Source organism: Passer montanus, unplaced genomic scaffold, assembly GCF_014805655.1.
Source record: "Passer montanus isolate IOZ18808 unplaced genomic scaffold, ASM1480565v1 scaffold64, whole genome shotgun sequence".
Classification (NCBI taxonomy): domain Eukaryota; kingdom Metazoa; phylum Chordata; class Aves; order Passeriformes; family Passeridae; genus Passer; species Passer montanus.
Genome location: NW_024371482.1, coordinates 3393368 through 3409961, shown reverse-complemented (window position 1 = coordinate 3409961; position 16594 = coordinate 3393368). Strand labels below are relative to the sequence as shown.

At 47.9% G+C, this 16594-nt stretch overlaps 1 protein-coding gene across 2 annotated transcripts in view; it reads right to left on the bottom strand.

The window, feature by feature from the left end:
- TOX2 (TOX high mobility group box family member 2) overlaps positions 1-16594 on the bottom strand; it is a 153178-nt gene that overhangs the window by 49134 nt on the left and 87450 nt on the right. For both annotated transcript variants that reach the window (XM_039728203.1, XM_039728204.1), the window contains exon 3: positions 14703-14948. In XM_039728203.1, the coding sequence (XP_039584137.1) occupies positions 14703-14948 (246 nt within the window). The remainder of the gene's footprint in view (positions 1-14702; positions 14949-16594) is intronic.

Genomic DNA, 16594 nt, shown 5'->3' with positions numbered 1-16594 from the left:
CCAACATTTTAACATCTATTACAGCAACTCCCCATGTTTTTGGTAGATCCATAAGCATTTTCAAAATATCTTTTTGGCATTTTTATTTTCACCCTTACTCTCAGCAAGTCACAGTGTTTATCCTTGCCTGTGTGGACAAAAGTATTCCCTTTTATTGCTCTGAAATTCCAAAAAAATCTCAACTCACATGAAGTTTCCTGATGTAGCTGCTTTCACTTGTGTATTCCATGCACTTTTATGCTTTCAATTGCTTTATTTGCCTCCCTCTTAAACTGAGCATCTGCCATTGCAGAGGATCTTTCCATACCCATAATAATTTCTGTTTCTATTCTTTGAGCCTCTTTTTTCTCCCTCTTGCCTGAGAAGGGATGACTAACACAGTACAGAGTGTACAACTCTCCAAACCACCCTCCTCCATGAGTTTCTCCTGTCCTCTATCCCTGCACAAGGTTTTTTGAGGTGCATTCTGGCAGTCAATCCAGAGCACTGCAAGCTTTATGAATAGTGAATATTTTTCTCCTCAACATGCATTAATTCCACATTTATCAACGCTGAACAAACTGCCTTTGCAATCTTGCAGTCCATTTCCCTCCTATGCTTACATCTTTATGAATTTCCTTTCTCCTGTCCCAAATATGTCCAATTTCTTTGTGTCACCCTCCAGTTTTATCCCTCACTGCCAACATTCAGCATTGCTAATGCAAAAACATAAAAAATAGAGCATCCAGGGTAATGACAAAACCTGGAGAGACCCCCACAAATCATGAGGTGCACGAGTCTTTAATCACTGCTTTTTCCAGTGTTTGCAAATAACATCAAGAATGGAACAGATTGGCAAAAAACACTTCTCTATGGAAAATGTCCTGGCTCAGGGCAGACACCTCCTGACACTTTGCTAGTCCCTTTTTTTGTGGCATCACCTCAAACTGCCCTGATTTCATCCTTCCCTGCCTCGGGAGGAGCACAAGGAGAAGGAACGTTCCTCTCAGTTTGTCACTTCCACTCCCATCAGCTCCACTTGCCCTGCTGCCCATTTCCACAGGGACCAGACAGGTGTCCATGGGGGAACCATGTCCAACACATGGTGGGACAGGACTGCCCCTGTTGGCCACTACATGCCCACCTTTGGGCTCCTTAACAACAAATTGATACCCAGGCTTTGGACAAAAAGACATCGGGGCCAGCCCTGGGAAAAGGGAGCAGATCCCACTCCCTCCACCAGCACCCTGGTGTCCCACAGCTGCCTGCTGCAGGTGCCAGGACAGCTGGATCCCTGCTGAGGAATGCCCAGAGCAGCAGGATGAGTGAGAAACAGAGCTGGCAGTTGCTGTGGGTGGTGAGGGATTGCAGCAATACCCGGCGCCCTCCTCGCGCCGCCCTCAGCAGAGACCCAACAATTTCCACGGCGTAAACGGAAGGTTCCTAATGGGATTCTGCAGAGCTGGGAGACAAATGGAACAGCCAGGCAGAGCATTAAGGAATGCTTTCCTGCCAGCAGAGCCCAAGTGGAACACTCGGACATATAACATTACCAGCTGGCTCACTGCCATGCATCAGATGCAGAAATATTTTTCTCTTTCTTTGACAAGCTGCATCTGTAGCAATCATTATAATTTCTCTTGACATTGCATCCCACACCTCTTCACAGAGGCAGGACTCAAGTAGCACTCTTCATTTAAATGATAACTTTGATTTCTCAGGGCTACAGGGATGTGAAGTGGTTCAGCCTGTACCACTCAGAAGCAGGGGCTGCCAGAGCTTTTCCCAGGGTGTGCTTCCCACATTCAGAGCATTCAGTCTTCTGGGGTGGGGTCCCAATTTGGCAGCTGGACCTTGCCAGATTCACACACAAAAGGCAGGTAGAGATGGGGAGTGTTTGTTGAAGAAAGGGAAATCTGCCTCAGGATTGCTGTTTGTGTTCTCCCTCGCTCTGCACCATCACTCACACTCACAGCAAACCACACCGAGGCCACTGGCAGGGGAAAACTCCTCTGAAAGGCCTGGGATTACCATTTCTATTTACCAGCTGAGGAAATCTTACCTACCAATTAGGGACCATTCCTCCTGTCACTCAGGCGCTCAGCTGAGTGGCTGATGTGGCTCTTTGATCTCCTCATTGCATAACAAAGCCTGTTACAGCCCATTATTTTTATTGTAAGCACTTTCTGTTATTTGCCTCTAAAAACGGCTCCCATTGAAATAATACAAAGACACTCACTCAACGTGCACACACCTACAGCAGTGAACAGTCATCATAACTTCTACAGCTGAAACAAGAGCCGTGGAAATTTCCATCCTTTTGTGCTCTCCTGCCCCGGGCGGGACAGGAATGGAACCAACACCAGGCACTGCAAGGCCATTTGGGGCTGAAACTTCTGGAAAAGCAATGGGAAGCAAAGCAGGTGCATGACTGGGAATGAGCCTCAAAGTTCCACAGCCCCTCCTTGTGCGGGGCAGGGAGTGATTGCTGGAGCAGGTTAATGCACCCTGGTAACATGCAAAGGGGAGGCCAGAGACAGCTATGAGATAAATAGGATTGATCTAAGGGATAAGGGCAATTAAAGATGGGCTGCAACATTGATCAAGATGCACAAGATGGATGGCAAAGAGTTGCCAGACACGCTGCTTTGGTTTTTCTGGTATCAGAGGTGATGCTGGTTAAAAAGTGGCAAAAAATTGTTCTGTTTACAGCTGCCTGATGCACTTCAAGGAAGACTTTATGTCACATTATGATGTGGGATGTGAACACACTTGGGAACATGAACACTTGAGGGTGTGGCAGAGGTTATGATGAGAATTAAAACCCTTCACTTGTCTTTTGGAGGCTCTTTGCATTGGCACTGACTCACAGCCACCACGTCTTGTTATTCCCATGGAAATGAGAAAAGAGGGGAGAAACATGGGCAGAAGGGACAGCAAACAGGGGGGCAGATGGTGCAAGCTCCAGGAGGATGCAGGGAGCTCCATCTCCTTGGCAAACCACTTTCCTGACATTAGGCCCCTGCTGTCAGTCCAGAGGTGGCAGTGAAAGCTCAGCTTTGTTGACACAGTCGGGGAGCAGGAATGGGAGGCAGCAGAAGGTGCAGAGACACGTGCCTGGGGGATTATTCCTGCCTGGAAATGCCTCTGTTTTCCTTTGTGTGACCCAAACAAAAACAAGTCCCCAGATGACCTGTGCCCTTGGGTCACATGTACAAAATAAGGCACAAAGGCAGCATTTTGGGGAGGGTGAAGCAGCTTCTGGTTAATCACCTGAGAGAGGGCTGAGTACATTCAGCAAGAGGCAAAGGAATCACAGAATGGTAGGGGTTGGAAAGGACCTTAAAGCTCATCTAGTTCCTCTCTCCTGACATGGGCAGGGACTTTCCACCAGACCAGGTTGCTCCAAGCTACGTCCAACACTTCAGGGAAGGAGGAAGATCCTGCCTGCAGCTCTCACATGAACGTTCTGGCCCCTGGCTGCTGCTGAAACCCATGTCCTGGTAAGCAGAGAGACCCTGGAAACACATAATTGTTCACTTTACCTACTGTTCCCAAAGGGATTGGGATCCCTGAGGCTCAAACACACCTTAAATTGTTGCATCAAAGACAACCAGTCTTTAAGCAGAGATGATCTGACATAATTTATCTCATGCTGCAACTAAAAGCAAGACATTCCAAAATGCCCCAGATTAGTTAGCATGAGCAAGGGTAATCCCAACACTTTAATTTTTTTAAATCTTTCCTCATGACTACTTTTTGACATAATTTCCTGTGTTTTTACAAATTATGATAGGGAGGAAGAAGATGGAAGAGATGGTCCCAGAGTACACCAGAACTCAAGTGGCTGGGGAAAAGCCCATCCAGGCACCAACTCCAGCTCCTGGGGCTGAATTGGCAAGTCTTTCACCAGGAAATAGGGAATTGCCAATGCTGGGACACTCTTTCCCTAAGGCTACATTCCAGACTCCAGAGAAACTCTCTTGCAAATCGCTTGTTCGTTTGTAAAGCATGTGGCACGTTTTCATTTGCAGCATTTTTTTGATGGAGCAAAATGGATTTTTAACCTCACCCAGGAAAATTGCTGAAGTGGGACTTTTTGCTAAGAAGGAGAAAAAAAATTCACCCCAAAGGCTGACATGGCCTAAACCTAAAGGGTTAAAACTGAGCTAAGAACAGACATCCACCTGCATGTCTGTGCACTAGAGACAAACACACCTGAGATCAGAATCAGATCTTAAAAAAGATCCATCCCATTCCTTGAACATATTTACTGGAGTTATTTGATATTGTTCTGCAAACCTCCTTCACGCTGCATTCATCTCATCTGCTCCTGTAATTCAGAGATTTTATTTCCCACTATATTTTTAATTTATATCATGTTTTATTTATACCACTGTCTTTCATGAAACCCCAAATTTCAAAACTGACACAGGCATTACACACATAAAATAGACTTCTTATTACCAACATGGCAGAGGAGACAAAAAAATGACAGGAATAAATCTTAGGCTTTATGCTGGCGAGACGTTCTGCAAAGTAAGTGACATTTCTCAGCAATACAAATTGTACATTAAAAGATAATTTCCAGAACACGATACCAGCTCTGGAGCACGGCACCATTACACAAAGTAATATCTCAGCCGTGCCTCAGCAAGGCCGGGTTCGTGTTGTGTTTGGCACCACGGTTGCGTCAGGTCTTGCGAGGAGACTTTGCAGTGATTAAGTTTAGTGCACACACGAGAGGCAGTTCTTTGGCGCACTGTCAACACGGCGTAATTGATATTTTAATTACACCGCTGATACTCAGCCGCTGCTCACAGCGAGCCTCTCCTCCTCCTCCTCCTCCTCCTCCTCCTCCCTGGCCTTACGCAAACCGCGCTCATTAGAGCTCCACGCGAGTTTGCTTAAGCGCGAGTTTAAGCGCAGTCGGGGCTATCTGAAAGTGCAGTAAAAGCAAAGCAAATTGTGCCAGCAGTGTTTAATGGCAGCTGAGGCAGGCACAGAAGGAGCAAGAGGGACCGTCCCACTCTGTGCCCTCCCCAAGGACTGTATGGCTGATAGGGGAACTTTCCCTGCTGGGACTGTCCCCAGGGTGCTGGCTGATCAGAGAGACAGAGTGGCCAACTCAAGGAGAGGAAAGTTTAGGAGGATGAATTTTCATGGAATAATTAAAAGGGGGAATGCAAACAGTGAAGAAGAGCTGCTGGTTCATTGAGAGCAGCAGGTGCACCTCGGTTTGGGACCTGCTGGCTTCTGGTCAAGAGATTAGTACAGGGAGATAAGGGCACAGGTAGCAGAGACAACTCTGCAGGTTTACACACACACACACACACACACACACACAAGTTGGTTCACTGTGCAGGTGATGCCTCAGGTTTTAGCTTTTATATTTTCCAGATTCTCTACTGCTTTAGTGTGTAGTTCTGAGCTTCATATGAGGGGATGGTGAGGTCTCTGCACAAAACAATTTGTGGACTGCATGGGCTGGAGCTGGAATTGGACAATGAACTCCAATATGCAAATGGGGCAGAACTGATCCCAAGGAGAGACCCCGTGAGCGCTCGTGCATTTTGGGACCATTTTGGTTCATCTTGGGTGCAGCCCTGGCTGGGCTCTTGTGCTGCCCAAGGGGGATCCCTTGAGGAGATTCTTTTAATAAATCCCTGCTTTATTCTTTAGCTCTGTCCAGCCTCTGTTCTAGGTCAGCCTGCACAAGGCAGCACAGGGCCCTTCCTGCAGGCACAACGTGGTGCTGTGGGCAAGAGCACATCTGAAGGCTCTCCTGCTTCCTCTTGCTCTGGGACATAGACTCGTGGAACAGTTTGGGGTGGAAGGGATCTCCTGCTGAGGAGTTCTCCTGCAGGGAGGTGGCTGTGAGGGGTTTCCAAGAAAAAAGGCAGATTCCCACGTGAGATTCCCACCCTGGCAGGTGACAGTCACCCCCTGCCAGTTCAAGTGACACCTTGTCTTCTTCCTTTCCCTTGTTTAGGGAGAAATTCTTTGATTACCAAGTAAAGCCCACATCTGCTTTGCTTCTCAGATGTCACAACAGTTCCCTTGTGTGAAAAGTGTACCATGACATGCTGGTTACTCAGATCTCAGAAATGAGATACCCACGAGTGAACCTAAAGACCAACCACACAACCATCCCGGTTCCTCAGGTTCCCTGCCCTCCTGCACAGCCCAGTCCTCACAAGCTCTGCTGCTCTCTGAGCCAGGTCCTGAGAGGGACCCACATCCCCCCAGTTCTCTCACAGCAGCACTTGGCAAGGGACCACGAAGAAGCTGCCTCAGCCATGTGAAAAGGGGGCTGCTGCTCCACAGGCAGCTTCTGCTGGTGTGCAGGATGACTGGGAAACTCAGGGAGGACCTCTCCCACAGAACAGGACCTGTATTCATAGAACTGTAGAATGATCTGAGTTGGAATGGGCCTTTAAAGGTCATCTAGTCCATTCCCCTGCCATGGCAGGGACACCTTCCACCATCCCAGGTTGCTCCAAGCCCTGTCCCGCCTGGCCTTGGACACTTACAGGGATCCAGCAGCAGCCACAGCTGCTCTGGGCACCCTGTGCCAGGGCCTGCCCACCCTCACTGTAAAATCTTCTTGTATCTAATTTAAACCAACTTTCAGTTTGAAATCTTTCCCACTTGTCCCATTGCACAAGCCCTGTCAAAAAGTCTATCCCCATATTTTTTATGGGCTCCTTTAGGCCCTCCAAGGGGCCCTGAGGCCTTTTGGATCCTTCTCCAGTGAGCACCCCCAGCTCTCCCAGCCTGGCTCCAGAGCAGAGGGGTTCCAGCCCTTGGAGCATCTCTGGTGCCTCCCCTGGGCTCTGCAGCAGCTCAGGACCCCTGTGCTGGGCAGGGCTGGGGCAGCTCTGCAGTGGGGTCTCACCTGAGGGGGCAGAGGGCAGGACCCCCCTGCCCTGCTGCCCACCCTGGGGATCAGCCCAGGGCTTGGGAGGTTTCCGGGCACACACACATGTCCAGCTCCCACCCACCAGCACCCCCAAGTCCTCCTCCCAGGGCTGTTTTGGATCTGTTCATCCCCAGCCCTGGTGTCCCCAGGGGGATCTGTGCACACTCTGCCCACAGGCTCTGCACTGGCAGCCCCAGCACCAGCAGTGGCTCCTGCCCTCCCTGAGCACAGACAGCCCAGCCACGACCCCTCAAACTCCAGAAAACACCTCTCCACCAAGCCCCTTCCCTTGAGCAAGCAAGTTCTGAGCACACACAAGAACAATTTACTCTTTGATTTGGGATCTTGTCTCCCAGGTTCCGACCTGGAGTGAAATTTTATGACCAAGCCCTCCAGCTTGGGGGGAGGCATGGAGGGAAGGGGCTTCCAAGTGAAAATGCCAACAGATACTTAGAGCCAGAAGCGTGTGTGGGTGTTGCTAAATTAAGCTCGCAAGTAGGTGGGGCAAATGCCTTAAACGAGTTTGTGAAGGTAAAATAATGTTCATTAAAAATAGAAAAACAACTGAAAAAATACCCTTTGTATTCAACTTCACACTCGTACATCATAATGTTCCAGTAAAAGCCCATTTTCCCTTGAGATAATAAAAGAATTGAATTTTTCCTTATCGGTCATCTATTTTTCTAGCTAAAGCTATTACTCCCTCTCAGTGGTTGCCAGGCAACAAGAAATATTAATAGCAGCTTTTATTAGCTTAGCTTTAGCAGTGGAGTACCAGAATGAGAAAATGGAAAACATAAATGTGTTACATAAATCTTTCAACCTTTCAGGGTTTGTGTTAGTCTCTGTTTTCATAATGATTTATTGAAGTGATGGTTCATTTATGAGAAAAAGGAGTGTGAAATAAGAAAACGGAACATTACCCTGAAGGACTGTTTGAAAATAAATAATTATAGAAGGTGAAGAAAAGCTGTTTAAAACCATTTTTCTGAGTTTTATAAAATTTAAAAAGACATATTTCTTTCATTTATTGCCTCTGAGAAAAACACTAGCAGGGAATTGCAAACAGGGCTCTGCTTAATACAAAGAACCCTTCATGTAGGGCTGTGTTATTACTATTTTCCACCTCATGTTTGGGAGTTCAGTTTTTAAATACTGAACCATTAATAAGCAGAAAGCCAAATTAGTCAAAACCTTAAAGCTCACAACACAAAATTGCCAGTGAAAACTTATCCAGGACTGAAACAAGGGGAACTCAGGCAAGTTTTTGCTGCTGGTGACCCGAGCAATGCTCTTGTTGGTTTGTTTATTTATAAAGACTCTTCTGAAGAGCAGGCACTTGCTTTGAAGGTCAATGCTGCCTGTACACTGCACTGGGGTATAGATTATTTAAAATAACTTATTTTAGTGGGCAGTGACTCAAAATTACTGAAATATTGATGCATTGGAAGTATTTGCCCACAGCATGTAAACCACTCTGCCTGCTGGATCATGGATTTCCAGCGGCCTGGAGGAAAGACTGGCACAGCTTACTTGGTTTCTGTGACAATATTTAACTGACATAACGAGTTTTTTACAATGAGGGTGGTAAAAACTGCTACAGGGTGCCCAGAGCAGCTGTGGCTGCCCCTGGATCCCTGAAGTGTCCCAGGCCAGGCTGGATGGGGTTTGGAGCAATCTGGGTTCTTGCCTTGCAATCTTCCCACAGGACAACCTCACTCTAGGCTGGTGAGCACCAAGCTTGTCCTTGGAGCCTACAGCATCCCAGGGATGCCCATCCCAGCTCTGGGAAAGGGCTACTTTTCCTTTCCATTTCTCATGTGGGACACAGGCACAGGGTTGCTGCTGGTTTATTTTACTGCTCACCTCTGTTCCACACCAAAACCTGTTGTGTTGGGAAGCAGCTGTTCAAAGTCAACTGAAACATTCTCAGGGTGGCACTCACCTTTCTTCTACAATTCACTCCCATTCACCATTTTACTCTCTCACCTCTACCTAAACAGGTTCCCCAGCTCGCTGGAAATGTGACATTTTACACCATGGATGTTCCTTTTGCCTCGGAGGATTTTCAATATTTTTCAAATAATTCCGTTTCACTCAACAAACTGAAATGAAACCTTTCAGGCTGTGGCTGAAGCCTTTCTGCCCTTGCACCAGCTTGCTGTGAGCATAAAAAGGCACCCCAGTGGGCTGAAGGAAATGTTAGTGCCTTTAGAGGAGTCACAGAAATCTCTCATTGTGAGAAGCAATGGGAAGAGGCAGACACAGGGAGAGATGTCAGTCTCTCCAACCAGCTCCATACACCTACAGAGCTCATGTTGGCCCACAGGAGCAGCCACATGCCCAAAAGGATGCTAGCCACATGCCCAAAAGGATGCCAGGCACGTGCCCAAACGGATGCTAGCCACACACCCCAAAGGATGCTAGCCACATGCCCAAAAGGATGTAGCCACACGCCCAAAAAGATGTAGCCACACACCCAAAAGGATGCCAGGCACATGCCCAAAGGATTCTTTCCAGCTGCAGAAATGCATGGCTGTGCTCACACTGCCCCTGGCAGGGCAGAGCAGGAGGAGGCAGGGTGGCTGCTGCTTGGTGCATCCTGTGGCCAGGCTTGGGGGAGCAGAGTTTTGGGGTCCTGGAGCAGTGCTGGAGGGTTCTGGGCAGTGCTGTCCCCCAAGTCAGAGGCTCCTGGCTCCCCCCACCCCAGCACTGTCCCACCTGACAGGCAGAGGCACCCCCAGCTCTCTTGGCTGCTATCCAATATTTATGGAAATACATTTGTGCTGCGTTGGAGATTCCTGGGCTCTGACCTTGATCGCCCTTTGTTTCTGTCAAAAATGTTCTGCCAAATCCACTCTGAAATCTCATTTATTCCCAGCAGCTCCTTAACCCAGCACTCACCCACCTCCCCACTGATCCACAGCACATCTCTGCCCCCTCCCCTGCTTTCCCCACAGCCCCAAATCCCAGCCCCAGTGTGATCCCAGCCCAGCAGGACTCCCTGTGGATCCCTGGGAGGCTCAGCTGCTGCTGGGATGTTCACAGTGGGCAAAGTTATTCTCTTCCCAAGGAAAACATGTTTTTTCCTCTTTGATTACTTTTCCCTAATGACTCCCATTTCTCAGTGACAGTCACATCTCTCCTATTTTCTTTCCCTCCTGCCATTCCTCCTCTTTCCTTTCTCTTCCCTTTTTTCCCACAGAAAAAGAGATCACTAGAAAACTCCACTGCACTAAGAATTTTCTGTTTGCTTCTTGTCATCAACAACAACAAAAAAAAAAGAAAACCTTCCCCAAATGAGCCAGCTCTGCCTCCTGCCCAGCCCTCCCCCACCCCTTCCAGCAGTTCTTCCCTCATCACATCCTGTGCCATCTCTTTTTCCACCCATCCCTGCTTCCCTGTTCTGCAGCTCCTGCCCCCATTCAGGGATTGAAAACCCCCTTAACTTCTAAAAACTCATGGGTTGGGAGGAAAAAGGGGGAAATGAAGTGACAGAAAGAGCAGTGAAGAGCCATGGCATGGCAGTGTGGAGCTGGTCCATGGGCAGATCCAAGTGCTGGTGTGGAGGGTGCTCTGGGTGCTGCTGAAGGGATGAGCAAACAGAGGGATGTTGGATTTGGGGTTTTCCCATCAGAGCACAGCTCTGCTCAAACCAGGGTCTCCATCTGGCAGCCCATGGGTGAGCTGGAGCCAGGAGCAGGGCTTGGCACACAGCAAATCCTCCTGCACTCCTCAGCTCCTGTCCTGCCATGGGAATTTCTGTGCTGATTAAACTCCCTTGGGCTGGTCACCTGCACAATGGGAGCAGCAGGGCAATCCTTGAGAGGCACTGGGAGGCTTAATGCAATCTGAGGGAAATGTAGGACATCCAGGACAAGACACACACACAGGGGACAGCAACCTGCAGCTGGATTTTCTTTATTCACTTCTGAGCTTTCAGGAAAAAATACCAATCCTATGGTTCTCGGTGATTCCTGGCTCATGTCTTATCAGCAGTTAGAGATTTGCTATTTTTTTTCTTTTTGACTTAAAAAAATCTAAGGCTCAAGTTACATTTTTAGAGCAAAAGTCTGGCCCATGTCAAAACATTTTACCATGAATTGCTTGTTATTTCTCATTGTATTCAAACACACAGACATGGCAACCAAAGCAGGAAATAGCTGTGTGTGCAAAAACCTGTGTGAGCTACAGCAGAGAGCAGCAGGGAGGAGAGAGGCTCCAGCTCCAGCATTTGCATCAGCAGTGCTGGTCCTGGAACAAACCCAAAACCTCTGCACGCTGAGCCACCTCCTCTGAGCCCTGAGCAGGCAGGGCTCAGTCCCAGACTGGCCTCCCATCACCACCTGGGTGAAATGATCCCTCTCTTTCTGGAACTGTTGGCAAACAGAATGGTTTGGGTTTGAAGAGACGTTAAAGATCATCTCATTCCAACACCATGGGCAGGGACACCTTCCACTATCCCAGGTGGATCCAAGCCCTGTCCAGCCTGGCCTTGGGCACTGCCAGGGATCCAGGGGCAGCCCCAGCTGCTCTGAGCACCCTGTGCCAGGGCCTGCCCACCCTCACAGGGAAGAATTCCTGTCCAATATCCCATCCATCCCTGCCCTCTGGCATTGGGAGCCATTCCCTGTGTCCTGTCCCTTGAGCCCTTGTCCCCAGTCCCTCTCCAACTCTCCTGGAGCCCCTTTAGGCCCTGGAAGGGGCTGTTAGGTATTAACCAGACGAGTTTAAAGTGTGCTTTCTCTCCAGGATTCTTCTGTGCCCTGATGTGCATGTGCTGCTCCCCCAGCACCCACAGGAGCTGCAGGTGTGCTCTGGGGCCAGCACTGCCCTCGTGGGCTGGTGCTGCAGCAAAGGGAGACTGGGTCCCTGTAGTATTTACATTCCTTGGAAAAATCTCTTTGCCTAGCATTTTTCTCCTGGGAAGCTGAGACGCCTCAGAGAAAAGGAAAACAATTCCTATCTCATTTGCTTCTCCTGTGTTGTGCTCATGTGGAATGTGTTTGGGGATTGTTCACCCACAGGTGATTGTTCCATTGGGTTCTGCTGGGAGTTGTTTTCACTCTTTGGCCAATCAGGGCCAAGCTGTGTCAGGACTCTGGAGAGAGTCACCAGTTTTCATTATTATCTTTTTAGCCTTCTATAAGTATCCTTTCTGTGTACTTTCGTATAGTATTCTTTTTTACAATATAATATAATATAATATAATATAATATAATATAATATAATATAATATAATATAATATAATATATAGTAATAAATTAGCCTTCTGAGAACATGGAGTCAAATTCATCCTTCCTCCCTGCCAAGGATATCCCTACAAATACAATAATTCCCCACCAAAAGGGATAGAAGGTGTCACCCTTCAGTGGAAAAAAGGCTTTGATGGGAGGGTAAGGCAGGATTTAATTCTGACCTAAAACTACAACACAGCTCCCTCCCTTACCCCTTTGCTGCTGGGACCTCTGAAGATGTCACACAGCCCCGAGGGTTTCCAAAACTGAACAGCTTCAGTTCACTCTCAGCTGGGAAGTTCAAGGTTCACTGGACTTTTTTTATTTTTGCGGTAAGGGGCAAACAAATCTTAATCTCTCTATTCTACATTTACAGCCCACTAAGTCCCCTTCTTATCTTCTGTGGCTTGGCCCTGATTTATTGTCACCGAGCTGCATTTGTAAAACAGTACCATAAAGTAAGAAAGAGAACATTTCCCAAGGACTACTCCAAAATAAATTATTTCAGACTCAGAGAAGCTGCTTAATAAATCCCCCTCTTCTTTTTTTCTTTAGGTATTTTAGAAAGTGATTTATAAGTGCAATATCACCTCTCAAAAATGAGACAATCAACACGGGATAAAATTATCGTGTTATGAAAATAGAGGTCAGGCAAAGGGGCTGTGCTTTAAATTAAACCAGGGAAAAGTATTTCATCTGAAATTGACTCTTTCTGTCTCAGAAATGAATGTTTTAATCACCTAAGAACCTAAAAGGTAACACAGAGCCCTCAGTAATATTTAATTCCATAGAAATATGCCTCTGTTCAATATTGATGGGCAGAACATGATATTTCTCTTAAACACACTAACAATGAAACTCAGAGACTCATCAGGACTTCAGAAAGCCTTGGGATTTTCCTAGACCAAGAGATAATATCCCATTTAAATATTTAAATATCACTACCTTTCAGGCCCTTATCTATTGAAGCAATCAACACCAAGCGTTCCCCAGCTAGGCAGGGCCAGGCTCCCAGCCACGCTCTTTAAGTAAAATTAACTCTGTTTGATATCAATGTCATTCAAAATCAATGATCTTAGAGAGAAACAACGTCCAAAACCAACCACGGGGCTGAAGCTGCTGGAGAGGAAAATGGTGTTAAGCAGCAGCAGTATTAATTCAATATCACTGTCAAAATCAAGCCACAACCTTTCCTCAGTGCTGCTGATGCAGAAGCACTGTAAGCTCTAATTAGCCCTGGAGCTTCTTCCCAGAGCCTCACTTTACTTCATTATCCCTGCCTTGTTTATCCCTGCACGAGTCATTTGAAACTTTGCACGGTATCCCCTTCCCACGGTGTAGCCGGGAGGCAGTTGGAGTTTGTGAGAGCAGGGAGGGATCCTGTTCCCCCTGAAATCAATAGGAGAGCTTTCCCTTCAGGGAGCATCCGTGCTCCTCCTGCTGGTGCCACCCTGGCAGGGGTGACAGGGAGGAAGAGGAAGGACACTGGGGCTTTGGCTGGCCACCTTGCCATGGGGGATGGAGCACATGCACTTCACTTCGTTCAGGGAGTGATGTCATTTTGGCTTTGCCTTTTTTTCTTTTATATGTTCTCTGTATTCTTCACATATATTTGTAACTCTGTCACCTATTGTGACTAGTTTTCCCCAGTAATCTTCCATGGCCTTTCCCTAAGCAGAAAGACAAAACAAAATCCAGAGTTCCAAGCCCTGAGGGGTACAAGACCCCAGTGCTGTCTTGGTTCTTCCTGGGAACCAAGGCTGAGAACAACTCCTGGAGATCCATTTCATGGACAGAGAGCAGCCATTGGTAAGGGGGGACTCCAGAGAAGGGGCTTGACCTGGGGGGGAATTGCCTCACCACTTGTGCTCCTAATTGGTGCTTTCTAACAATTATGGTAATTTCCTAAAACCTATAAATGTGAATTCACCCCTGTGGGGGTGGGCTTTTGTGGACACCTTTCCATAACTGCCCCTGAAATCCTTCAAATAAAGATCTACTTTTATATTCACAGAATTCACAGAATGAGCAGGTTGGAAGATATCTTCAAGATCATCGAGTCCAACCCAACCCCAACTAAACCCTGGCACCCAGTGCCACATCCAGGCTTTGTTAAACACACCCAGGGATGGGGACTGCACCACCTCCCCGGGCAGCCATGCCACAACTTTATCACTCTTTCCATGAAAAGCTTTTTCCTAATGTCCAACCTGTATTTCCTTTGGTGCAGCTTGAGGCTGCGTGCTCTGCTTGTGTCAGTGCTGCTTGGAGAAAGAGCCCAACCCCCAAAATTTTACCTTCTTACTAAAATTATCTCGAGCTTCATTTCCAGAAAAGGCAAGAGGAGAATGTTCCACACGTGGCGGGGGGTTAATGAGGCTCAGGAGGTCACCAAACGAAGCATGACACGGCCACCATGAGTTTCACCAGGTGACCACACACACCCCAGCTCCTCCCACCCCTCACGGCAAAGAGCTGACCACCAACACCCTGCTCTGCTCAGCTGCCTGACTGACACACAGAGTGCTCTGGGGGAAAGGCAGAGGGAGGCAGAGGCACTGACCGTGGGCAGCTGGCTGGAGAGGAGGTGCCCATCCTGGCTCAGCATGTTGGACACCATGATGGCTGGCAGGTCCATGTTCTGGTAGGGATAGGCTGGGATCAGGCTGTTGGGAGGGAGGCTGTGGCACAGAGAGTGGTATCCAGTTTCATGGTCCACCAAGTGCAGGAGGGACGGGTCGGGGAGGTTGGGAGGCGTTATGGGAGGGATCTCGTAGTCCTCGTTGTTCTCATTCTGGCTGTTGTACGTCTGAAACACCAAAGAGACATTTTTGTCACTGATATGTATGAAAATTCAGAATTTTAGAAGCATACAATGTACTTAGGCAAGTGGAGGAAAACAGAAATATATCAAAATATATTTAATAAATTTATTTAACAAATTTGCTTATTTAACAGATTTGCAAAAGTACAGAAGACAGCTTGTAACATGAATGTAACTTGCTAGGTAGAGACAACTTGTAACAGAACACATAAGAATTTAGTTGCTAGGTAAAGGCATAAAGATAAGAAAGCTCAGTAAAGCAAGACTTAGGTATTGTTGAAACCCACAAAGCAGAACCTTTTTGCTTAAGGAGCCAGCAAGAACCAGGCTCCTGGTTTTGGCCAGCACAAACTGACCTGAGAGAAAGCCAAACCTCCACTGCGCCTGCCCAGAAGAAAGAACATTGAGGGAGATGATGTTACTTCATCAAAGATGCCCACCCAGGACTACCAGGAGGTGTGGCATCACCCAAGACTATGGGCAGGGAATGGGCAGGCAGGGAGGTGTGGGCTTGGGGGATCAATGTGTATTTAAACCTGAAACCTGTCTCACCAGGCACAGATGGCTTTGGTGGAAATACCCCCATGTCCTTGGTGGAAATACCCCCATGGTTTTGGTGGAAATAGCCCCATGGCTTTGGTGGAAATACTCCCATGTCTTAGGTGGAAATATCCCCCATCTGTCCCAGCTGGAAAAAACCACACCTGCTTGTAAAGTCCTTTTTCCTCAAATCATCACTGCCTTGCTGGTTTGGCAAAGAAAAATGACTATTTCTCTAAGAAGTACAGATTCCGGTGGAAATGGGTTTGTTGTGATAACAAAGGCACCTCCAGTGCTGCACACCAGGTTGTAACGAGGTAGGAGCCAGGGTGTGAGTGTGGCAGCACTGTTCCATCCATCAGGAGCACACCATGGAGCCCCTTGAGGCATCCCCTTGCTCCCTGCTCCCTCACTGCATCCCTGCTCCTCTCTGAGTCCCAAAAACCTCAGCAGAAACTCCCACACGTGGACCACAGCCATGGAAGGGCACAGCTGCCTGCTGCCTTCCTAGGACAAAGTCTCTCTCTGGGCTCCCATCAGCTCTCAGCCTACTGCTGGTGTTTTAACAGCTTTTGTGAGAATTAGAGCTGTAGAAATAACAATTACTCAGGATCACAATTCACAAAATTATGGAACAGTTTGGGTAACAAGGAATGCTAAAGCCCATCCAGTTCCATCCCTGGCACAGGGACACCTTCCACTGTCCCAGGCTGCTCCAAGCCCTGCCCAGCCTGGCCTTGGGCACTTCCAGAGATCCAGGGGCAGCCCCAGCTGCTCTGGGCACCCTGTGCCAGGGCCTGCCCACCCTCACAGTAAAGCATTTTCCCGTAATATCTAATGTAACCTGCCCTCTGTCAGGTTAAACCCATTCTCTCTCATCCTAATTCCTCAGAATCCTAAAAACTCCACCACAGAAGCTCCAACCAGGGAGGGGGATTTGGAAACACAGCCATCACTTAAAAAACCCTTTAAAGAAAGCCTGCATGACTCCAGCACACATGGAGATTTATCCTTCCTTATATCCCGTCCCAAATTTCATCTGGAAAAGCATTGCCTTACCTCCCTGCTAACACTCCCTCGAGGTGACACGG